The sequence below is a fragment of the Cynara cardunculus genome (genome assembly GCF_001531365.2).
Source record: "Cynara cardunculus var. scolymus isolate 2C chromosome LG 6, CcrdV1, whole genome shotgun sequence".
NCBI lineage: Eukaryota > Viridiplantae > Streptophyta > Magnoliopsida > Asterales > Asteraceae > Cynara > Cynara cardunculus.
In genome coordinates this window covers 13,836,463-13,858,808 of record NC_037533.1, presented here as the reverse complement: position 1 = coordinate 13,858,808, position 22,346 = coordinate 13,836,463, and the positions used below count along the sequence as shown (strand labels likewise).

Genomic DNA, 22,346 nt, shown 5'->3' with positions numbered 1-22,346 from the left:
TTTTTTTATTCCATGGGCCTTATTTTTTGGGCTGCTTAGTAAATTAGGTCTAAATCTAAATCTAAACTTAGTTCAGACTTCTTCTCTCGGTCTCTCTAAACTTAGTAAATTAGGTCTAAACTTAATTCTATATATATATAATATATAGAATTATATTATATATATATAATTCTAAGAAATATTATGTTAACCGATATTTCCGATATATCACCGATATATCACCGATATAACCGATATATCGAATATCGGTCCTGACCGATATTTCGTATTCTGACCGATATAACAGCATAGTTAAGAGTTGAATTATTGCCCGAGTATCCAGGAAGAATTGCAAAGATTCCAAGGCGAGGCTGTGAAAGAAGATAGAATCAAACAAGAATGGTGGGATGAAATCTGAATTGATGAATGACGGCCAGGAATAGTTATGTTTTCAAGGCAGAGTTTGGGTACCGTTTTATGGTGATCTCAGAGAACGCATTTTAAGTGAAGCCCATAAATCTCGTTTTGCTGTCCACCCGGGTACAAACAAAATGTATCGAGACATGAAACAATACTATTGGTGGCCAGGTATAAAGAAGGATATAGCCAGACATGTTGAACGGTATCTGACATGTTTGCAAGTGAAAATAAAACATCAACGCCCTTACGATACGTTGCAAACCTTAGAAATTCCGATTTGGAAATGGGATCACATCACTATGGATTTCATAACCAAGTTACCTAAAACACCGAAGGGTTATGACGCTATATGGGTTATTGTGGATCGATTATCTAAGTCTGCTCATCATTACCGATGAAAGAATCGTATTCGATGGATAGGTTAGCAAAATTATATATTGATGAAGTGGTAACACGTCATGGTGTTCCGTTATCAATAATTTCTAATCGAGACAGTAGGTTCACTTATATGTTCTGGAAAAGTTTTCAAAGAGAAATGGGTTCACAGATTAAGTTAAGTACTGCCTATCATCCCTAGACAGATGGACAGTGAACGAACAATCCAGACACTAGAAGATATGCTTCGAGCCTGTGTCATTGATTTTGGAGGATCGTGGGATAATCATTTATTGTTAATTGAATTCGCATACAATAACAGCTATCACACGAGTATCCAAACAACACCTTTTGAGGTATTATACGGACAAAAATGTCGAACACCGCTGTACTGGAACGAGGTAGGTGAGAGAAACAGTTGGCTGGACCTGAAATAGTTCAACAGACGGCAGATAAATTTGGTCTGATTCGGGAACGGATAAAAGTAGCCCAGGATCGTCAGAAAAGTTATGCTGATAAACGTTGAAAGCCGATTGAATTTCAAGTCGATGATGATGTGATGCTGAAGGTATCACCTTGGAAAGCAGTGGTTCATTTTGGAAACAAGGGCAAGGTGACCCCAAGGTATATTTGACCATTTTCTATCCTTGAGCGAATTGGAGAAGTGGCGTATAAACCAGACCTTCCTGTGAAGTTAAGTGGTATTCATAATACCTTTCATGTGTCAAATTTAAGTGTCTAGCAAACCCCAAAGTAATCGTGCCTTTGCCGGAGATTAAGATTGACGAAAAGTTATGTTTTGAAGAAACCCCTGAAGCCATTACTGACTTCAAAATAAAAGCGTTGCGAAATAAAGAAATTGGCTTAGTAAAAGTTCAGTGGCGTTATCATAAAGGGCCTAAAGCCACCTGGGAACTCGAGTCAGAGATGCGGATAAAATATCCTCATTTGTTTACTTAGAAGAATTCTGAGACGAAATATTTCTAAGGAGAGGATATTGTAATAGTCGGTATCACAATATGGTTGGGTGGTTTTGAAATTATATGGCAATTGAAAGTGCGAGGATAAAAGGTGGCGTTAAGGGTTTTTGGAGGAATTAACATATGAATTATGTTACCTCATAGATGGTATTACTTTGGTTATAATTTGGTTTTAGTGTGATGCATGGGGGGGAGGTGCCTGCTCATGCACCGCCTCCATCACCTTTCTCATCCCTACTTACTATATATAGTAAGTATGGGTTTGCTGGGAAAAAGTTTTACCATTTTTAGAATTTTTCTCTAGGCAATTTTGAAGAACGCAGAAGGTGAAGATCATATCAAAACTGAGTTTTTTTAAGGCAAAGGTGAGTTCCATATTACTTTGGTTATATCTAGTGGTTGTATTTACACCGTATATATATTGCTAAAATGTTAGCATATGTTGTTTGGATGAATTAAAATTGCATTTACTACTACTGTTGCTTTATCGCCCGAGTAAACCTCTCAAGAACAAAACTTATCGGACAAAGCTTGTCCGATGAGGTCCCTCATCGGATAAAGCAGTTATCGCACACAAGGTCAGCAGATAAGGACCCTTCACCGAATACGTATTGTCTGGATAAAACCCCTCACCGATCCAGGTTTGTTCGGATATAATCCCTCACCGATCAAGGCATGTCCGGATAGAATCCCTCATCAATCAAAGTTGTTCGGATACAAAGTGATTGTCCGATAACCCCTCTCCGGACATGGTGTTGTCCGGACAAGGCTTAAGTATGACAAATAAACCCTTTACGGATAAGGTATTGTCTCGACAAGGCTAAAGTACGTCTGGTAAACTCTTTCCGGATAGTGTATTGTCCGGATAAAGTTAAAGTATTGACCAGTAACTCCTTTCTAGTTAAAGTGTTGTCCGGTTGGATCAATTATTAACCTGGATATAACCACGATAGATGAAATGGCGGTGTAACCGCAATAGATGGATTGGCAGGATAACCATGATATAAATTTTATATTAAGGTTCAGGTTTGAATTATCTTGGGTTTTGCAGTAAGTTATATTTTTAAGAGGGTATTACGCTCACTAGACCTTTTGGTCTAACCCTCGATTATTGTACTAAACTGTTTTGCAGGTCATCCATCATCTCAGGATAAAGGCAAGAGAAAAATATAAAGAAGTGATATTTAGAAGAAAGTGTTATCATCGGATAAAATTTTCGTTAATCCATTATGTTATTTTGAAATGTAAATAACCTTGGAATGTTTGTATTATATTGATATGGAGAATGTGGAGATGTATGATATTATTTTGTGTATTAGTACTGTTTCGTGCATGGTGGGTTGTTTCACACAGCTCATATAGAGGAAACCTTCCTAAAAGCATCCTACCAATTACAGCATAGCCAAGATATAAAGCTTAATCTTAATTGATAAGAAGAAATAAGAAACTAAAAAAAATATATCATCCATATTGCTATTCAATATTTTTGAGCTCATAGGGTTGGTAAGATAGGCTAGAGGTGTGTAGTTTCCTTAAATTGGTTATGCCTTTCTTGTACCTACCTCTATTTGTATGTTCTTGTTTTCTCTTAACTAGCTTTTCAGACCTTTATTATTTCCCACTTTTTTCTCTCACACTTTTGACAAGCAAGGAGTCTTCATGGAAACAGCCGTTTTACTCTTTGGGTTAGATCAGGGTCGTTCCTAGGGGAGGGCGGGTCCGGCGCACACCCCGGGCCCATAAGAAATAGGGGTCAACTCTTTTAGTTACAAAAAAAAAAGTAGATAAAAGACCAATTTTTTGATATCTAACAAGACTGAAAAAGAATATAGCAGTATATTAAGGTCCCAAACATATATTAATTAATTACATTGGAGAAAAAAATATGTAAAAGTTAATTGGTAGTTCATTTTGTAGTATTGCTTATTGTTTCTCTAAGTTTTTATATAGTACCAAAATCTAAAAACTACTTTACCTAGAAAACCTTGATATATTCTTCATCATTCATCTTCCACCGACTTTTTTGATTATTTCATCCGCATGAATTCTATTTTTGTATTAGAATATAGTAGATTTCTTGTTATTAACTAAGAACGCTATTAAGTATTATCTTTTGAAAAAATTTACCATCCATATGAGACAATCTAACTTATATCTATATTTGGGATTTCAAAACTACCCTCGTCTTTTCATACTTTATTGACTCCTTATCACCTAATATTGAGTACATGAATCTTAAGTACTCTTCTATCTCTAAAACAAGAATAATATCTCAAACTATAACAAACATTAAGCTTTCGAATCTAATATTGATGGTTATTACAAAAGTCTGTTTTAACCCTAAAAGTTTAAAATGTTGATGAAAAACATTACATGAGGTGACATGAAAACCTAAAAGATTTATATTGATTTACATAAAGTGTTACTCTAAATAGTCAAATATTGAGACGCCAAATTATGTCAATCTATATACCAAAGGTATATTATAGGATGTGTTTGACAGTGGAACGGATTAATGATGCTATGTAAAAATAATATGATATATAATATTAATTTAGAAATAATTATTAATTTTGCGCCTAGGAATACTAGGAAAAACAGTTTTATATGAATTATTAGATTTATTTAATTCAATGTTATTTTTGTTGGCAAAAACAATATATTGAAAAAATAGTACTTATTGAGGGCTCTTTTTTACTTCTCGCCCAGGGCCTATAAAATGTCAGGAACGGACTTGGGTCAGATACGTACATCTTATCTTCCCCAAAACCCACCTCCGGGTGGGATATACCGGGTCCATTTGGTTTGATTTGGTTATATTCTCAAAATCAAATTAAAATAGAAGAGACTTGGCCAGCCATAACTTTATAGTGACTCATCAGGATGGAAGTACGACAATAGTTTAACTGCAGGCATGCCTCCTCGGATACAATGACGATAGAAATTTGCAGAAAGCAATTAGTAGCAGAGCATGAAACGTAATGCAACTTTTTTTTATCATTTTAGAATTGGAAACTGAGACTCAAAACTCTCACTACAATGAAAGGGATCAAAATGCTTGCAAGAGAACAGAAGTAAACACGCTTACGTTTTCTTTTCTCCATGTCTTCCAGCTGAACAGCAGGTACTTTTAATCCAGTAGAAGCAACAAGCGACTCCACAGTATCTTTAAAGCATCCATGTATAAGATACGATAAGACGATATTGTGGCTGTCATTGTCGTTAATTGTCTGCCAAGTTCATCGCAGAAAGTCAGAAGCTATGATTAGAAATTAAAAGAAGTTTCTGGATCAACCAGGAACAAGCTAAAAGGGAATAATTTTTACAAAATGGAAATCTTGAAGGTAAAGAGAAGTGTAAATGTTTATGATTTGGAACTCTTCAGCATCTGCAGCAAGATTTCTTATTTTGAAATGGCTGAGAAAACATTATTTATTGCATGCTGGACATAAAGAACAGTGTAAACAAAGTATCATGCTATTTTACACCTTAAAGCAACAAAGATGGAGAAAGCTGATATGTAAAAAGAAGCAATCTCAGATACGAGATGGCTTCAACCATATTGATCACAGCCACAATCAACGTCCAATGATTGTTTCACTCGTTCATCGAGAGACTTGACTAAAGATTATAACTCCTGCTAGAGACCCCTAATAAAGAAAAAGTGGGAAAAACAATGCTAACTGGTCTCTGAAGATGAAGCAAGGGACTCAAAACAAAAACTATTGATTTTGTTCACACAAAAACAATTGTCGTTGTTACTGAAACCATTATACACTGAATTTATTGGAAGCAGAAAATTATATACTAAAGATTATATTTAAACCTTTTGTGTTGAATGTTTGACCACATATGCATGCAAGTTTTCGATTTCCTTCTATGTTGTGTGTGGTGAGGGTGAGGGTGAGGGTGTGGTTGGTTATACAAGGGAAAACATTATGCTCGTCCTACACAATTCTCAAAATAGACTACACAGTATACACGTATTTTTGGTTTCATTTTTAGCCTAACCTTACTAGTTTTGGTCTAATGGCTTGTTGTTATTGTTTCAATAAACACATAACAACAATATAGTTTAATAACAATATTTAGTGACAAAACAACATATCATTCCAGGATTCCCTTAGAACAGTGTCAACCTATAAATTCTATGTTCCTCCTCCTTTGACTACAAGCAAAGTAAAATTGAGGGGTGACATGAGTCGTTGTAACTTCTAAGAATGTACGATGTATTTGGTTTCCATGTGAGGCCGCTCTTTTTAAGAGGAAATCAGACTAGAACTTGGCTTCCAAGAGACTTGGTTCTTTGTGATAGGGAAGTTAGTGCATCACATACTAGAAGAGATAATGTCATTTTCTTTCTCGATTGCCAAGTATATTTCCTATTACGTTAATATCAGAAAACAAAATCTTAGCAGCCATGAAGGATATTCATAACATCTCCTATGTCATAATACCTTGGAGGTTACCTGTACGCAGGTGATAATACCTTGGAGGTGGTGAGTTCAAGCCCCCTTCTCACTTTTCCAATTAAAAAGGAATTAACATTTCCAATAATCTTTAAAGTCTCAACTCTTGGAAAAGAAATGCTAGAAGGTCTAGATAGGATTTATGACAACAATCTCAAGATGTTCATATGAAAATGAATGAAGAGCTCCCCACATCATATCTTCACAAAGAGAGGATGGTCAAGTGCAGAGCATGCCACTCACAAATTCATGCAACGGTCAAAGGCCTTCACATGTCAAGATCTCAAGATCAAAGTTAACTTTATTAATAAGCAGCAAAGCATGGCATAATAACAAGCTCCCTAACTATCATCTTTTCCAAAAGTTCAAGAAAGCAACATGGATAATCACTACTATATCCTAGAATAATGAGAACAAGGCTCATTTACTTGGAGTTCCAGTAGAATTATATGTGTAAGATAGGCACCAGATCAAAATTGGTCGAACCCCTTTCTTCTGCTACAATTACAAAAACCATTAAGGTATTCTGTAATATACTGATGTATTTCTTTTTCCAAATGTATCTGTATTATTTTTGAGAGAAAATGTATCTGTATTATAGATCCTGTCGCCCATTACCACCTTAGACAATTTCTCAGTTAACAGCAACAGAGCATCATTGTCTTTGAGCATAATTGTTCAAAAGTTGAAGCAAACATTTTCATAACATTTTCATTTCTTAAACAAAATTCTGGAACTCCTTGAACCTAGTTTCTACTTTTCGAATAACTCAAACCAAAGTTACTTGATTGCCCATCTACTGCAAACTAAAGTTACTTAATTGCCCATTTTGGTGAAAAAATCGAGGATGCCCAGTTGCCCACTGGACCTCAAGTATCCCTCCCAGCAATACATGCATCCTTAGATTTGAATTTTTTTGAAGAACAGGCTTAAATGTTGGAATGAAGGTTGTAACATTCTCCAAATCACCCCCACGTTCTCAAGAAAACATATGGGCAAGTCGTTCAAATGTTGCAAATCACATTTCCGCATCTATCTAGTTTTAGACAGATTACATAATAGGGGTAAAAATATAAGCCTACATGCATGGCAATCACAAAGGCAACATAATTCAATGAATCTAGTATGCCATCCAAGATGTTAAGGATTGGGATAGAACCTCAAAAACCAAGAAACTAGTCATAGACTTTCTATGGATAAAGGGATCATCTGTTTTTTAAAGTGTTCTAGATTAACCTTGAAATTATGGGCTCTAGGCACAAACTAGAAGCATAGTCAAGCAATCATAGATGCAGATTGTTACTGAAAGTGTTCTAAATTAACCCTCAAATGTATGCATTCTGCTATGTCCTCCCTACACCCCTAAGTGCTCTCTGTAGAGAAAACCCTAACTTAGGGATCAGAATTTAAATACTGGAGAGTCCTTTTTGCAGATTGAAGGTGCAAAATTCCAGCACCAATGGGGATTTCAACCATCACCACAACTCCAGTCTAGATTGAAGGATTGCACTCGCAATTTGAAACTTAGGTTTTCGTCATGGACAGTACGCAAAGAGACTTCACCAACAAAACGAGTCAGGAAAGATGCAAAATCACGAACCCTCGAAAAACAAAAACGATAGAAAATCATCAACAAATCCAAAATCATTGGCTAAAATCAATGGCAAACAGTTGAAATACACATCGTTGACTAACAAATCATGCAGTTTTTCAAAGATTTGGGTGGATAAAAACTGATACTTGATCAGTAGAATTAATCAAACTCACGATGTTCTCGTACTGTCTCGGATCGACATCCATTGTTGAACGGCTTTCGTTTTGTTGAACAAGATTACAGCTCAAAATTAATGGGTAATTGTTATTTTTGGAAAATGAATTTGTGCGTGTATCATATTCATATGTATGTAACAATCAATTTGTGTACGGGTCTCAACATTATTCTGAAAATTCTACGTCTTCTTGCAATAATATGATTGCTTCCTAAATACATCTTCTTTTCGTCAATTACACTTTTTTTCCAAATAAAAAGTTAAATAAAATTGTAACAAATCCGTTTTTACCAATGGATTCTTTAAAATAAAGATTTTGAGAATTTTTTGTCCAATAAGTTTTTTAAAATAAAAAATAGAAAAGTTGATAAAATCTGTGAAAATAAGTATTTGGGGTTATTTGTTTACCTCCTAATAATTCCATTAAGAGGCAACCTTTGAATTGTTAAGAGGAAAATTTTATTTGGTAAAAAAAAAGTCTACATCTTAATGTATCTAAAACTCTCTGAATGATTTTGTATCATGGATCTCTCTTAACCATTAAGAGCCTTAATTTCATTGTACACAATTATCAAACAATTATATTTCATTTTGCATTATATCATGAGAGCCTCTTAATCATTCTGACCATTTAATCATTTTGTACCAAACCATTCAGCAATTGCCAAAGAACCCCTTAGATAATATAATTAGAGGTGGGTTAAATGGGTGATTATAATTTTTAAATTATTAAGAACCAGGTAAAGAGTTGTCATAACAAAACACAAGCGTCTTTTAAAGATATGGATTAAGACGGCAAATGTAGGTTTATATTATTATCATCATATTGAAGTATTTAAATTTATAAAAAAGTAGAAAATAATGTATAGATCTTAAAAAAAGTATAAAACTTCAACTTAAAAAAAAGGTCGAAAAAAAACTTAAAGAGCCCCACACCTTAAATGGATGCGATGAACGTGATGGAATGCGAGGAGACACCCTTGTCGTCATGGCATGCGACAGCGCCCACCGTCACGTAGTGGCTTTTAGACGGTAAACTTTTGATGAATAGATGCACCTTTAAGGTTGATTAAAAGTATGAATCAAAGGTTTGTGAAGTAGTCCAATGTATTTTTAGTCAAATTGCACCATTTCGAAATATTTTTTAAGTTTTTTTGTTTATTTCGATTAACTTTTTTTGGTTTATGTAGTTGATTTCGTGAGACTTTTCAATTTTTTTATTTATTCCAAATGACTTTTTTGGTTTTTTTTTTTTGTTGATGTTCCTTGTATTTTCTAGTATCTCAGAGCGCTACTCAATGTTTAGCGAGTGTACCTTTCATATCCCCAAAAAAATTGCTTATGAAAATTAAGGCTTTGCCCCCAGATTGCTTCGTGAGCTCATTTAATGGAGTGGGTCCATAGGTTCACCCCTCAAGAAGCTGGTTGTAACTAGTTAGTTGGTTTTAATTTTTGAGCGTCAAAGTGTTTGATTTTTTAGCGTCAAAGTTGTTGGGATCATGTATTTGTTTTTGACAAAAAGATTGGATTTATCAAGTAAAGCCAACAATTGTTGGAAACATGTACAATTGAATACAACGGGAACAAGAGAAACCCACATATCGTTGATCAAATATCTATCCAAGGATATTGACCAAAACATGCAGATAGGAAAGAGAAAAGTAAGAGTCTATTTGCTATCATTAATTTACATATCTTTAGGTTGTTGAATCCAAACATAAACTTGGTTTCCTTGGCATAGTTTTGCTTGAATCGCTAGACGTAAAGAAAAGGTCCAAGAACAAATGATCAATGTATTCATCCACTTCCTTGCCACGAGTATTAAACGTTACTTCCTTGAACGACACCCCTTTGTTGCATTGAAGTCATCACCAACAATACGCCTTGTACTCATAGTTGTAAGAAAAACACGACCTTGGATAGAAAGTGCTTTTGCCAAACCAGGTTGCATCAAATGGATTGCCAGATCTTTTAATATTTTATATCAAAATACTGAATGAGCAACCTATAAACACCTTTCTGGTTGTGAATATTGCACATGGTTTTGTACACATAACAAGATTTAAATTTTCATGACAATTCTTCGTCTCATTGATAAACATTTCGTTTTCCATCCTACTAATTTTTGTTTAACTTCACCACCTTTACCCAAATTTGTTTCCTAGAAGAGTTCACCCCAATCAGTACGTCCATGTATATAATTGGAAAAGAACCTACTCGACATTGAATCATATCAACATAACCTTGTATGTAACACCCGTGTTTTCTCGGTTAATCTTTTAAGAGTGTAGATTTGTTTTAGCAAGTCATCCGGTGTCCATCTATTATTGAATGTTCATGGCTTTTGAATCAAGAGTCACAATAGATTTGGGATGAAGAAAAGTTGTGTTGGAGGTCTTTTAAGGCATTTAGAGACCTTCGATATAACTTCGATCACTTGAGAGGTCATAAATCAGCTTAAAAACACAATACAGTGCCAAGCTAGTTATCAAGTGAGTTAAACTCACTTCAAAACTAGCACCAGGAATTTTGAGCTCGAGCTAGTTTCAGTGCTAGTTTAAACTACTAGTGAAACTAGCACTAGACACTGAAATTCTCGGGCTAGTTTCCACGCTAGTTTAAACTAGCAGTGAAACTAGCATGGAGGTCTGACCTGCACAAAAAGACCGAAAATCGATGTTTTCTCATTTTAGCCATAACTTCCTCATTTCTACACCGTTTGGGAGATTCTTTTTGCTATGGGTTCGTTTTTTTTTTTTTTTTTTTTTTTGAGATAATCAAGATGAGAACAATGATGATTAATAATTCCTTGATTATTTTAGAATTCATAGAAGTTGAAGGTAAGATCACATCTTTGTCCTTTGAATCTAGGGTTTGGTCTTTTTGCACCAACAACTCTCATTCTATCTTAGGTTCTTTTGTGTGTGTTTTGGAAGAAAATGAAGTGTTATTGAGAGCTTTCCACCAGATATTTGGAGTTGTAGTTTCAGAATTTCATCTCTTCACCAAATGAAGCTCAAGATTGGGGTAAAACCAGGATTTGCCCTAAATCTAGCAAGGTGAGTTCAAGTTGCTTTGTGAAAACTATGTACATGCCAAAATTGTTCATTTTGAAGTATTAACATGTTTTACTTACTACTTACCAAATGTGTGGGTTATTTGGTGAGTTTTAGCATATTTGGTATATTTTGTTTTATAAATCATCTAAAATGTTTATATGTGGGGTTTTGGACGTTTGGATAAATAAATCATAAGTGTAGGTCCTTTTGATAATTTATCCTTTAAATAAAGATTATTTGATGATAAATACGTATTATTGTGTTATGAGACTTTTTGGAAATATAAACGGTATGATTTTAATTGGAAAATGATTTATTCCAATCAATGATCTGTTTTTGAGTTAATCATGTCGTTGGAGCATGTATTTGCATAAACATCGGTTAAATACGTTCTATTGCTTTTAATGACTTTTAAGAAATAGTCGATTGAGTTGTTGAGCTTTTGGCTCATTTTGACTTAAATGAGTCTTAGGGACATTTGTCCGGTTTAATTTGCTTTATATCGAGCTTTTGGAATTACATGCAATTATGACATAATTATATAATATATTACACACTTTAAGTGTGTTAGGCATTCAGTTTGAGTCATGTAATTCTATGGCTAGAATGCAATAGATCCATAGGCATAGAAGTCAGTTTTAAGGAGTAAGTAAAGGATAAGATTCTAAAGTCATAACTTGGGAATATGCATTGTGATTATTATGTAATTTACAAGTGAACGAGTTTAACGTGACTTTTTATTATTATTGGAAATAGACATTGTGATGATTATGTAATTTCCAATTCATCTCTTATTGTAGCTTGAAAATACGCATTATGATTATTATGTAATTTCCGAGTAAACGAGCTTTCGATCACAATTGACTAAATGACTGGCTTGGGTTAATGTCAATGGTTTTATACCTAAAGTGATGCAGCTAGTAACATTAGCTTGTGGGTTACTTATGTGTTCCGTCACAATGAATGGTAAATCGGGTTTCCTCTTGTCATCTTCAGATGTTTTACACCCTTCCAAGGGTAAACGTGAGTTAATTGTTTTTAAGACTTGATTAAAGCTATGTTTCCCATTTTAGTGCTTTATAATTTTATTCTTGGTGATGTGAGTATTGAGTTTTGGTTGTGTGTAATTGGGTATTTTGATTAACGAGACTTCATCAAGAAAATGGTGGGTTTTCGGAAAGATGTTGCTTTTATGATAAATATATTTCAATTGCAAAATTATAAATTCAATAAACAATCTTTCAGTGTTACCGTCTTATGATTATGAATTTATGATGAAAACTTTTGAATTCACTAGATGTTTTAAGCCTAACCTTTTCCTTTGCCGGCATTTGCATCAGGTCCGTGGAAAAATGGTACTAGCGACACCATGATGAGATGAGTGCTAGATAGTTGCACGAGAAGGTTTTAGCTTGTCGTTGATGTCTTCCACCTTCGCAGATAGCGACAGTTATTGGGTTAAAGTAATATCCGATCTTATTTAGTATGTAAGGCTTTGTCTATCTTTTTGTTGATGATGATTTTGGATTCGATATTCGAGGTAATTCAAGTATTGATTAATAGAAAAGAAATTTACCCTTTATTCATTGTATTAATGAAAATATTAAGTTAGTCGCTCTTTCCATATTCGAGGGTGTTACATTGTAGCTCTTGACGAACATTGGCTCCATAAAGACTTCCAGTGTCCTTTTGATGTTGTTTAGCTCCTCAATGATGGATGTAAAAAAAGATAATCATGACATATGGAAACTGAGTGGTTTATCCTTGACGTATCGTCCACTGTGATTCCTTTTAGTGTTCCTTGAGACACGACTTTAGGAAGAAATGCACCTCATCATTTATAATGAAAAGAATCAAAGAAATCGGGATCACCTCGACTTGAACTCTTGTGCAATTCTATATCTTCTTGGAGAGCTATTTACAAGAATTTGAGAATTTTAACTGTTGAGATGCAAGCACTTATCAAAACGATAAGCCATTAAGAAGCTTGTACAGCCTGAATTATGGACTTAGGTGAGATGCAATCACAAGCCTTTGCAAAATCCATCTTAAAAACTAAGCTTGTTATTTTCCTCTTTTTCATCAAAAAGTAGATGTTATTGATCAACTTGATGTTATCTGGTATCTATCTAGGATTTAAATCGAACCAATCAAATCATCCATGTATATCAAAGTGTATTCAAACCACCTCTTAATTGTGAGAGGCATAACTCCCAACTCCCTTGGAAGACCTTGTTCAGTAACATGTCCAACATGGTCCAACCACAAGTCCACCCAAGCATCCTCTGTAAGAATTATTCGATCATGTGGCCTTATATATATATATAAGTTTTATTAATCCATTATTAATAACTTAATTATAAGTTATATATTAATTAAATCTCACATTATATAACAGGTCCTCCAGTTATTGTGATGGGCAATGTTGGTCCCTGTACTTAACTATAAATATTGGTGGTTATCATTTTCAATTAACGGTCAATTGCCCAAAATCTCTCTCCAGAAAAATACGTATGCACCAAAATTCATGTTGAAATTGGGAGATCAAGAACACTAATAAGTCCAGATGGGCAATCAAGAGAGTAATTGAAGGATAATATTAATGACTTCATCTTCTTCTTCCAGTAAGCATCTTATAAAGTTCCCTTCAAGTATGTATTTTCTTCTCCATTTATCATCAAGAATCATATATGATGATGTGTAAATCAATCCTTGGTTTTAGTTTGATGTTGCCCTGTCAACATCCTCGTTACTATAATTTCCAACTTCCTCTCACGGATCTTCTATCTCCCAATACCGCGACCAATACAACATAGTTGATTTAATCGCTACCCTATATAATTTTCTCTTCGTTATAGTTGTACCTTCTTGTCAGACAACACCCCCGTGGTAGCAGTCCACTTTAGTCAACCTGCCTTTTATATGTGTGATTTGTTATGTCATCAAAGACCTTTCTCTTGTTTTGAATTGTAGATCTTAGATACTTTAACATATTATTTAAGGTATTACTTGCCCTCAATGTTGACTTCTACCCCCTTGTCAATACACTCCATAGTGAAAAATTGCAACAAATGTATTTGGTCTTAGATATGCTACTACAATAATACATAGGCCTTGAGTTTCTAATGTCACTCTCTATTATTTCGTTCAATTCAGCTTTCAAGTTTGCTACCAGCACATCATTCGTAGAGATCATACACCAACGTGCACATCTTGGAATCCCTTGGGTAATTTAATCTAAAATCACAACAATTACGAATGGGCTTAGTGTTGATCTTTGGTGTAGCTCTAACTCCAGCAGGAAATACTAACCCTCAACCAATGTATAAAGGCTTATTGGTTTTGTTGATAACGTGTGGTGCGGAACTTTGCAAACGTGCTAGCACACTAAGGACGATTTTATATGATAAGTTCATGAGACTAATCAATCGTGTTGATGTAAGTGTATAGAAATGCATTTTACATTTATTTACACTTAACAATCATGTTTGTTTTGATGATTGACAAACATAATCCAACATGTTATGAACTAATATTTTCAGTGTTTTGTGTTAGAAAAATATTATTGTCGTGTTCATAAAACATCAAAAGTCGATTACGTAAATTATCAAGAATCATCTTGTGGAATGTGGCATTAAAATATTTTCACGAACAATTTCTTGGAAATGTGTCATAATGTTTATCCAAAGATTAAATTCAAGGCAACTATTTGAGAATTTCAGTAAAGATGAATTTTATCGAACAAAAAGTTCCCATGATCAAAAGCAAATATACTTTTGATAAGTTAACAAATTTTCAAAAACTCTTGTAAAACAACCAAGTATGTTTCAAAATGTAAGACTTTGTGAGAAGTCACCGTTTTGAGATAAATTAAAGTTTACTCTAACCTTTTGACATTAAACTTTTACAGAGTTACGTTCATAAAAATCAAGCTTCATTTCTGAGTATTTCAAAGCCAAATATACTCATCCAAAAATAAAGAACACATCACTCGAGTTTATCATTAGATAACCAAATTGTAAGTGATCGAATTTTGTACGAGTGTTCCACAGTTTGCTTAGAAAAACAAAATCGATTATAGTAATAATCCATGTTATGGTTTTTATTCTAACAAAAAGAGTAGCATATACCAGGGCTCTAAGAAAGTGGATTAACGAAGTTAGTTAACCATTCTAAATATTAATTTTTATTTCTGTTCAGTAATTGTTTACATTATTTTAGTTATGACGTGGCATTAATGTCACCTATAATGCTCATAGGATAAGTTATATTTAAAGTAGTTTCTAATTTCGTTTATTAAGCTTATAAGTTACTTAAGAAATAATGCTCTTGTAGTTCAAAGGTCGTTATGATGATTTACATACAAATTTTATGCAAGATATAAGTTTATTGGACAACTAGACACTCATATTGAAGTTTATAAATGTGATTATCTAAACTTAGGTTCTTGAATTGGTGAAAAGTTACTCTAAGAACACAAACTGAAGTGGGTATTATGATTTATGCTCCCATTTTGGTATCCATTCCAGAGATTGTTGATGAAAAGACGTTGAAATGATATCAATATGCTATTTTCATATTAAAACAAACAAATACGAGTAGAGGAGCTGTATTTTGTTGAAGTATTTAATGTTCTTAAGAAGTCAAAAGTTCACTATCATTGATTTTTTGTTTCAAGAATATTTCATAGATCTAAGTAGATATGCACAAGGTTTGTGCTTTTTTAGGCCTGGAACTAAACCTTCGAAGCTCATTTTCAGTGAGCAAAATGACCCGAGTTTATTTAGGCACAGGGTCTGACTTTAGGGGTTGAAAAAGGGCCCAATAGAGCTTTTTCAAACAGGGTTCTTTTTGGGCTTAACTGGGTTTTCCAGGACTTTTTAAATCTGGAAATGCCCCCAAAAGTTAGGTCTGGCCTGGATCGGACTTTAGGCTCACTAGGCCCAGACTTTAGGTTTGATCTTCTTTGTGCATCCCTAGATCTAAGCATGTTATGATTTATAATATAAGTTCTTTGGATTACTACATAAGCATATCAAAGAGTACTTACTAATATAAAGAGAATAACACCATCTAAGCTTTTTCATAAAATAAGGTCAAATTACGAAGAAACGTAAATGTGTTTATTCATTTTGATTTGAATAATCAAAATATAATGAATTACGTTTTAATATCTTATATAACACATTTTATTACCTAAATTTCCATGCATAAACAACAAACTATTGACTCAAATAGACATTTCATTACTTGAACTATTCGTGACGTCTGTCTCATTATTGTTGTCTTATAAGTATTTATTGATATCTTCTAGCGAGGTTCTGACAATATATCGATATTGATTAGTAGCTAACGACATTCGTGAGGAACAATTACGTTGCATGTTAACCGAAGTCTATATCACAAAATTAAAAACCAATACTCGAAGGTTCTCGGTTTACAACTTTCTAAAGCACTCCGTGCTTATCACATATTTCTTAATGGAATCTCAAACAACATTAGGAAAGTTGAGATTCCATTAAGAAATATGTATCACTCTTGAGTCTCTACAAGTTATGCTTAGAATTACAAAAAGTCTGGTTCAAAACATACCTGGTTTTGTCCGCAAAACCTACTTCGTGTTAGACCCTGTCATTAATGCCTCATTGGTCCTGATCCAATTTTATTGCGATTATTGTTAATTGAAATAATTTTAATTTTAATTGGTTAAATGTCTTAACTTAAAACAAAAATTAAAATACTAAAAATAAAACAATTAATGTTTTAGAGAAATATACTATTTTTTTTAAAATTTTTAATGCAAAATGACAAATATTGCTGAAAATCTAACCAATAAAAAAAATTAAAATACACCTATGAGAAACCATGTATTTTGTTTTTATTAACCTTGGTCTAGAAGGCTTACGTATCTGATGTCGACGTGACTCAACGTGCGTATCCGGTGCCATGATAAGTTCATGGCTTGATGCATGGTTTTTATAAGATATTATTTGATCTCATACACATTTTTAGTTTTTAATATATAATCTAATTTAAATTGTTTAATATCATTGATTTGAGTAATTATGAAATACATACGTGCATATGTACAAATGCATATATGATATACAAATTTCCTGCTATAAGTCACACCTTAAAAAACGTCGTTTGAGGTTTAATCTCTCCATCACTCAATATTTCACGTCATTTAGAATCTTGATTTTAGGTTGTTTAGAAAAATGAAATAATTTTTTTTCTTGAAAATATTTTTATAATTTCATTTATTTACAATAAATAAAATATCTTATCCGGTTTAACTGCACCTTAAATGTTTATAACGTTTACATTTGTATAAATATTTGATTATTAATTAAAGATTTTTTTTTATCAAATTAATGTCAAACCAAATTTTATATGATTGCAGACCGTCAGTTAATTAAATATTTGATTACATTATTTTTAATCAAGGTAGTAAACAAGCTGAACTCGAGCTTGACTTCACAATCTTCAATTATAATTGAAACTTAGAGACCGTTTATCAAACACTTACCCGATAATTGTTTAACGGTAAAATTTAATACTGTAATTTTTGATTGAAAAAAATAAAAAGAAAGACGTGGAGAAGCAGGCATGTGTCGACATCAAATCGACTTTTGACTTTAACGATAAACCATTCATCTCACTGAAGCACGTCCCGTGTTTCCCTTTCACCACCCTCCGCCCTTCCAGAACAACCCCCAATCCACCATCTCCCCCAATTCTATCTCTCGAAATGGTTTGGCTATGGCGGATTTCACCTCTCTTCTTCTTATTCTTCTTCCCTCTTACCTCTTTTTCAACCTCCACCACGTCTGATCTTTTCCAACAATGGTGCCAACAACACGGGAAATCCTATTCCACGGAGGAAGAGAAACTCTACAGGCTCGATGTTTTTCAAGACAACTACGCTTACATTCTTCGTCACAACAGTGATGCCAATTCTTCTTTTACGCTTGCACTCAATGCCTTTGCCGATCTCACTCACCATGAGTTCAAGCTAGCTCGATTGGGCGGTCTCTCCGCGTCTGCTTCTTCCGGTGATTTGATTAGGCTTAATCGTGGTGGTTTGTTGATTGAATCATCAAATGATCTACCAAAATCTTTGGATTGGAGGGAGAAAGGAGCGGTTACTCCTGTTAAAGATCAAGGGAGTTGTGGTATGTGTTTGTGTATATCTTTGTTCTAAATATCTTAATCTGCTAGTGCCCTGACTAACATAGATATAGCTACTGCTCATGAGATTCATACCTAGAGGTCAGCATCCCAGTCAAGTCCGTGAAATATCTCTGATTTGTATTGTAGGTTTATTGTTCTGATTGATGTGTTTTGGTGGCGTTTCGAGGGATGTTGATTTGGAATAGTTTTGCTCGTTGTAATGTCTATTTTGATGTTATTTATATAGTATCATCTTTTACCTTCCCTTTATGGAAGCCCTAGATATTGATTCAATGATTTCTTCATGTTTGTTAGATGACCTGATAGCATGATCCTATGCATATACTCCATCCATTCCGAAATACATTATCATTTCTTCTGTAGATTGCAACAAAAATAATGATCCGGTAGCAAAGTTATGTAATAACTGAATTTCAAACTAAGCACATTGTTTTAAATTGACAACAGGTCAAGTTGGGACGCATGGTTATGTGACTTGGTGGTTATAAACAAGAAAACATTGTTATGTTGGTATGCAACTTGGATGTTTCATCCTTTGCAACTAAAGTGCCTGCTTCCATGTTACATAATTATTCATTTAGATTATAAAATTGGTTTATCTTCATACTTAAGTTATATAATATACTGTGCAACAAAAGTCTATATATAGTAAAGAGAACTTTTACCCAAATGTTGTATAATATTTGTATTGCATAATTGCTGCTCTCCAATTCTGTGCAACCAACGTATTTGACTGGATGGTTTATTTTTGAAACGGTTTGTCGTGCAGGTGCATGCTGGTCATTCTCAGCCACAGGAGCAATGGAGGGCATTAATCAAATCGTAACTGGATCCCTGATCAGCCTTTCTGAACAGGAGTTGGTTGATTGCGACAAATCCTTCAACAGTGGCTGTGATGGTGGACTCATGGATTATGCCTATGAATTTGTGATACAAAACCGTGGGATTGATACCGAAGAGGATTACCCATATCAAGGGAAAGCAACTTCTTGCAATAGAAACAAAGTAATTAATTCCTCTATTATTTCCAGCTTTATCTTAATTCAACTTTCTAATAGTTAATCAACTCGCCTATTGTTTGCTTCGTGTGTCAATTCAGCGGGATAGAAAAGTTGTCACAATTGATGGTTACAATGATGTTCCTGAAAACAACGAAGATCTGCTACTACAAGCTGTTGCAACTCAACCTGTGAGTGTGGGTATATGTGGCAGCGAGAGAGCATTTCAGTATTATTCAAAGGTTAGTGTTCCTAATCACCCCTCCCCCGAGAAAGAAAGAAATAGAAAGTTGCCAAGGGATTTCAATGGCTTATATTGAATTGTTGATCAGGGAGTATTTAAAGGGCCATGCTCGACTGCTTTAGATCATGCTGTACTGATAGTTGGATACGATTCAAAAGATGGAGAAGATTACTGGATTATAAAGAATTCATGGGGAACATCATGGGGAATAGATGGTTATATGTACATGGCTCGTAACACAGGGAATTCCGATGGACTCTGTGGGATCAACATGCTAGCGTCTTATCCAATAAAGACTAGCCCTAATCCACCCCCATCTCCTACTCCAAAACCCGTCAAATGTAATTTGTTTTCCTGGTGTGCCGAAGGCGAAACCTGCTGTTGTGCTAAAACGATTCTTGGGATATGCTTTAAATGGATGTGCTGCGAGGCGAGTGCCTCTGTATGCTGTAAGGACCATCGTCACTGTTGCCCTTCTGATTATCCCATCTGTGATTCTAAAAGGAACTTGTGCCTCAAGGTTAGTTTATGCTTTTTCTTCTACCTGCTTCTTTTGTATGTTATTGCTTTTTCTTAACCAGTTTTTCAAATATTTATTACATTTGTCTTTCTTCACGGAAATACCCTCTCTACTTTTGGGTTAGAGATTGGTATGCGTACTTCTTACCCTCCCTACGTTTGATTTGGTAATTTGATTAAATTGCTCTTTCACCCAGGTAATTTGGTTACTCACTCCTTTTGTTCACAAACGTTTATGTCCTCCATGTCTTTTACAAACTGATCTCTCAAAACACCTCTGTCACCTGTGAAATGTCCAATGTTTTCATGTTTTTCTTCCCAACTTTTCAGCTTGTTCTTGCATTATGCTCTTCATTGCACAACATTCTTCATGAAATTGTGAAGCTATGCTCATGTATTTTAACGAACACAACCTACAACCTTCCCTTGTTGATTATTACCTTTGAATTGCAACTGTTGCTGATGGTTTATATTACTTGTACATTTGTTTCAAGACAAGTACATTGTGTTCTTAATTTCTTCTAATAGTCATATGGACATGATCACAGCAAACAGGCAATGGCACGGTAGCGAACCAGCCTAAGAAGAACAGCAGTTTTGGGAAATCAAGTGGCCGGAGTTCCCTCCATCAGCAATACTTCTAAATTCATCAGTAATGGCAGTAGCAGTTGATGATCAATTAGACTTATTCATAAACCATTGCCATTTGTAGACTCAGAAATTTTTGGATTTTGGTCCTTTCTTTGTAACGGTGCTTGCATATAAAGGCTAGAACTCTGAATTTATAGTGTCGATTAGTGCAAAAAGAGGCATCACGTGAATATGCTTTGTTAGAGATCATTCATTATATTAATCAAAGATTGGTCTATTTCTCTCAGGAAAAAGAGTTGATGAATGTAACAGAAGCTTTGAAGTAATAGATTCATTTTTCTATTCCCAAAAGGATCCAGGTTCCACGTATTCACAGAAACCCAACACATTCACAAATGAATACCCATAGAATAGTGTTGATGATAATGATGGATTTCAGTAATGCGTATCAGAATCTTTACAAGGCTATATAAAGGGATTATAGCAAACCCACAAAAATCAAAATTGACAACTAATTGGGTACCTATAATCATTCATCATAATCAGGAAGATGACGATGATGATGATGGAAACACATCTTTAACAGCAGATGCAGCAGATAAGTAATTAAGCGTATTCCTCAACGTCTCTTTCTCTCTTTTCAACCTCACCATGGTATCCTCCAACTCCAACAACGCCTGCTGCTCCCTCGGCGCCCCTTCAAACGTACTCCCCACGAAAAACGAAAACGGCGTCGGAAATAGATTCCGGCGTAAATCTCCGGCCTCTTTCTCCGGTTTCCCATTCAATCGATTCGATAACCTAATCACATCTTTCATATGGCTCTCCACTTCGCTAGCCAGCCCTTCTAAATCCTCCTCGCCGTTCCCCGACGGCCGGTCCTCCAACCACACCACCTCCGCCACAAGATAGGGTTTGGTGCGAACCACTTTCGTCACACGGAACCGCTCTTGACCTTTACATATGATGAAGAACCTGTCATCGACAAGACGTTCGTGTTTCACGACCTCTCCAACGCATCCCACATCCGCCGTACCGGAGGTTGCATCGGTGTAAATAACGCCGAATCGGAGGTCGGTTTGGAGGAGAGTGTGCATCATGATACGGTAACGGTATTCGAAGATCTGTAACGGGAGGATGGCGCCGGGAAAGAGGACGAGTGGGAGAGGGAAGAGAGGTAGTTCGACGATATCGTTGGAATTAGGGGACGGAGTGTTTTCATGTTTCTCGGAAAACGAAGAGGACGAGCAGCGAAGGGAGGAGGTGTGGTTCCGGTGATGGCGGCGGCGGTGGGGAAGGGAGATAGAATTGAAATTAGAAGGCGAAAATGAGAGGGTATGGGGGTTTAAGCGGTGGTGGGTGAGGTAAGAGGAAGAAGGGGAAGGGAGGAGCTGAGGGAGAGCCATTAGTGTGTGTGTGGTTTTCAAAGAAGGACAGAGAGTGGCATTTGGGGAAGATGAAGGAGATGGAGTTTCTCTCTCTAGAAGTTTTAGAGAGAGAAAGTGAAGGTTTTTGGTGGATTTGGAGAGACCACCGTATGATGTGGATAAGAGTTTTTGTTTGTAATTTTCTCTGTGGTTACCAATTTCACACGTGGAATTTTTATAGCTTTTACAAGAATTTTCTTTATTCGAAAATAATAATTGGCAATGACATCATCTTAATCCCGTAAAAAGTTAATTGCTAACAATCTCAACTCGTCTACATACGAAGACATCATCTTATTTTACGTGTTTCTGTTTGATTTTT

The 22,346-nt window shown here is 35.0% G+C and overlaps 3 protein-coding genes across 4 annotated transcripts in view; 1 reads left to right on the top strand and 2 right to left on the bottom strand.

Moving 5' to 3' along the window:
- Window positions 1-8,179, bottom strand: part of LOC112514862 (glucose-induced degradation protein 8 homolog) — a 16,477-nt gene extending 8,298 nt beyond the window's left edge. For both annotated transcript variants that reach the window (XM_025121492.1, XM_025121493.1), the window contains exons 1-2: window positions 7,991-8,179; window positions 4,843-4,984 (exon numbers count right to left, since the gene is read on the bottom strand). In XM_025121492.1, the coding sequence (XP_024977260.1) occupies window positions 4,843-4,984; window positions 7,991-8,023 (175 nt within the window). In that variant the 5' untranslated portion in view covers window positions 8,024-8,179. The remainder of the gene's footprint in view (window positions 1-4,842; window positions 4,985-7,990) is intronic.
- Window positions 8,180-17,741: 9,562 nt separating this feature from the next.
- LOC112514283 (low-temperature-induced cysteine proteinase) lies at window positions 17,742-20,883 on the top strand. Its single transcript, XM_025120645.1, has 5 exons — window positions 17,742-18,226; window positions 19,015-19,250; window positions 19,345-19,485; window positions 19,576-20,007; window positions 20,555-20,883. The coding sequence occupies exons 1-5, from the start codon at window positions 17,803-17,805 to the stop codon at window positions 20,648-20,650; spliced, it is 1,329 nt and encodes a 442-aa protein (XP_024976413.1). The 5' UTR covers window positions 17,742-17,802; the 3' UTR covers window positions 20,651-20,883.
- Window positions 20,884-20,913: 30 nt separating this feature from the next.
- Window positions 20,914-22,104, bottom strand: LOC112514284 (lon protease 2). Its single transcript, XM_025120647.1, has one exon. The coding sequence runs from the start codon at window positions 22,001-22,003 to the stop codon at window positions 21,140-21,142; it is 864 nt and encodes a 287-aa protein (XP_024976415.1). The 5' UTR covers window positions 22,004-22,104; the 3' UTR covers window positions 20,914-21,139.
- Between the last annotated feature and the right edge of the window lie 242 nt (window positions 22,105-22,346).

Excerpts from the sequence above, each read along its gene's own strand:
- LOC112514283 (XM_025120645.1), top strand. The coding sequence starts at position 17,803 with ATGGTTTGGCTATGGCGGATTTCACCTCTCTTCTTCTTATTCTTCTTC. Across the intron at positions 19,251-19,344 it reads CTTCTTGCAATAGAAACAAA|CGGGATAGAAAAGTTGTCAC; the intron begins GTAATTAATTCC and ends GTGTCAATTCAG. Across the intron at positions 19,486-19,575 it reads CATTTCAGTATTATTCAAAG|GGAGTATTTAAAGGGCCATG; the intron begins GTTAGTGTTCCT and ends ATTGTTGATCAG.
- LOC112514284 (XM_025120647.1), bottom strand. The coding sequence starts at position 22,003 with ATGGCTCTCCCTCAGCTCCTCCCTTCCCCTTCTTCCTCTTACCTCACC.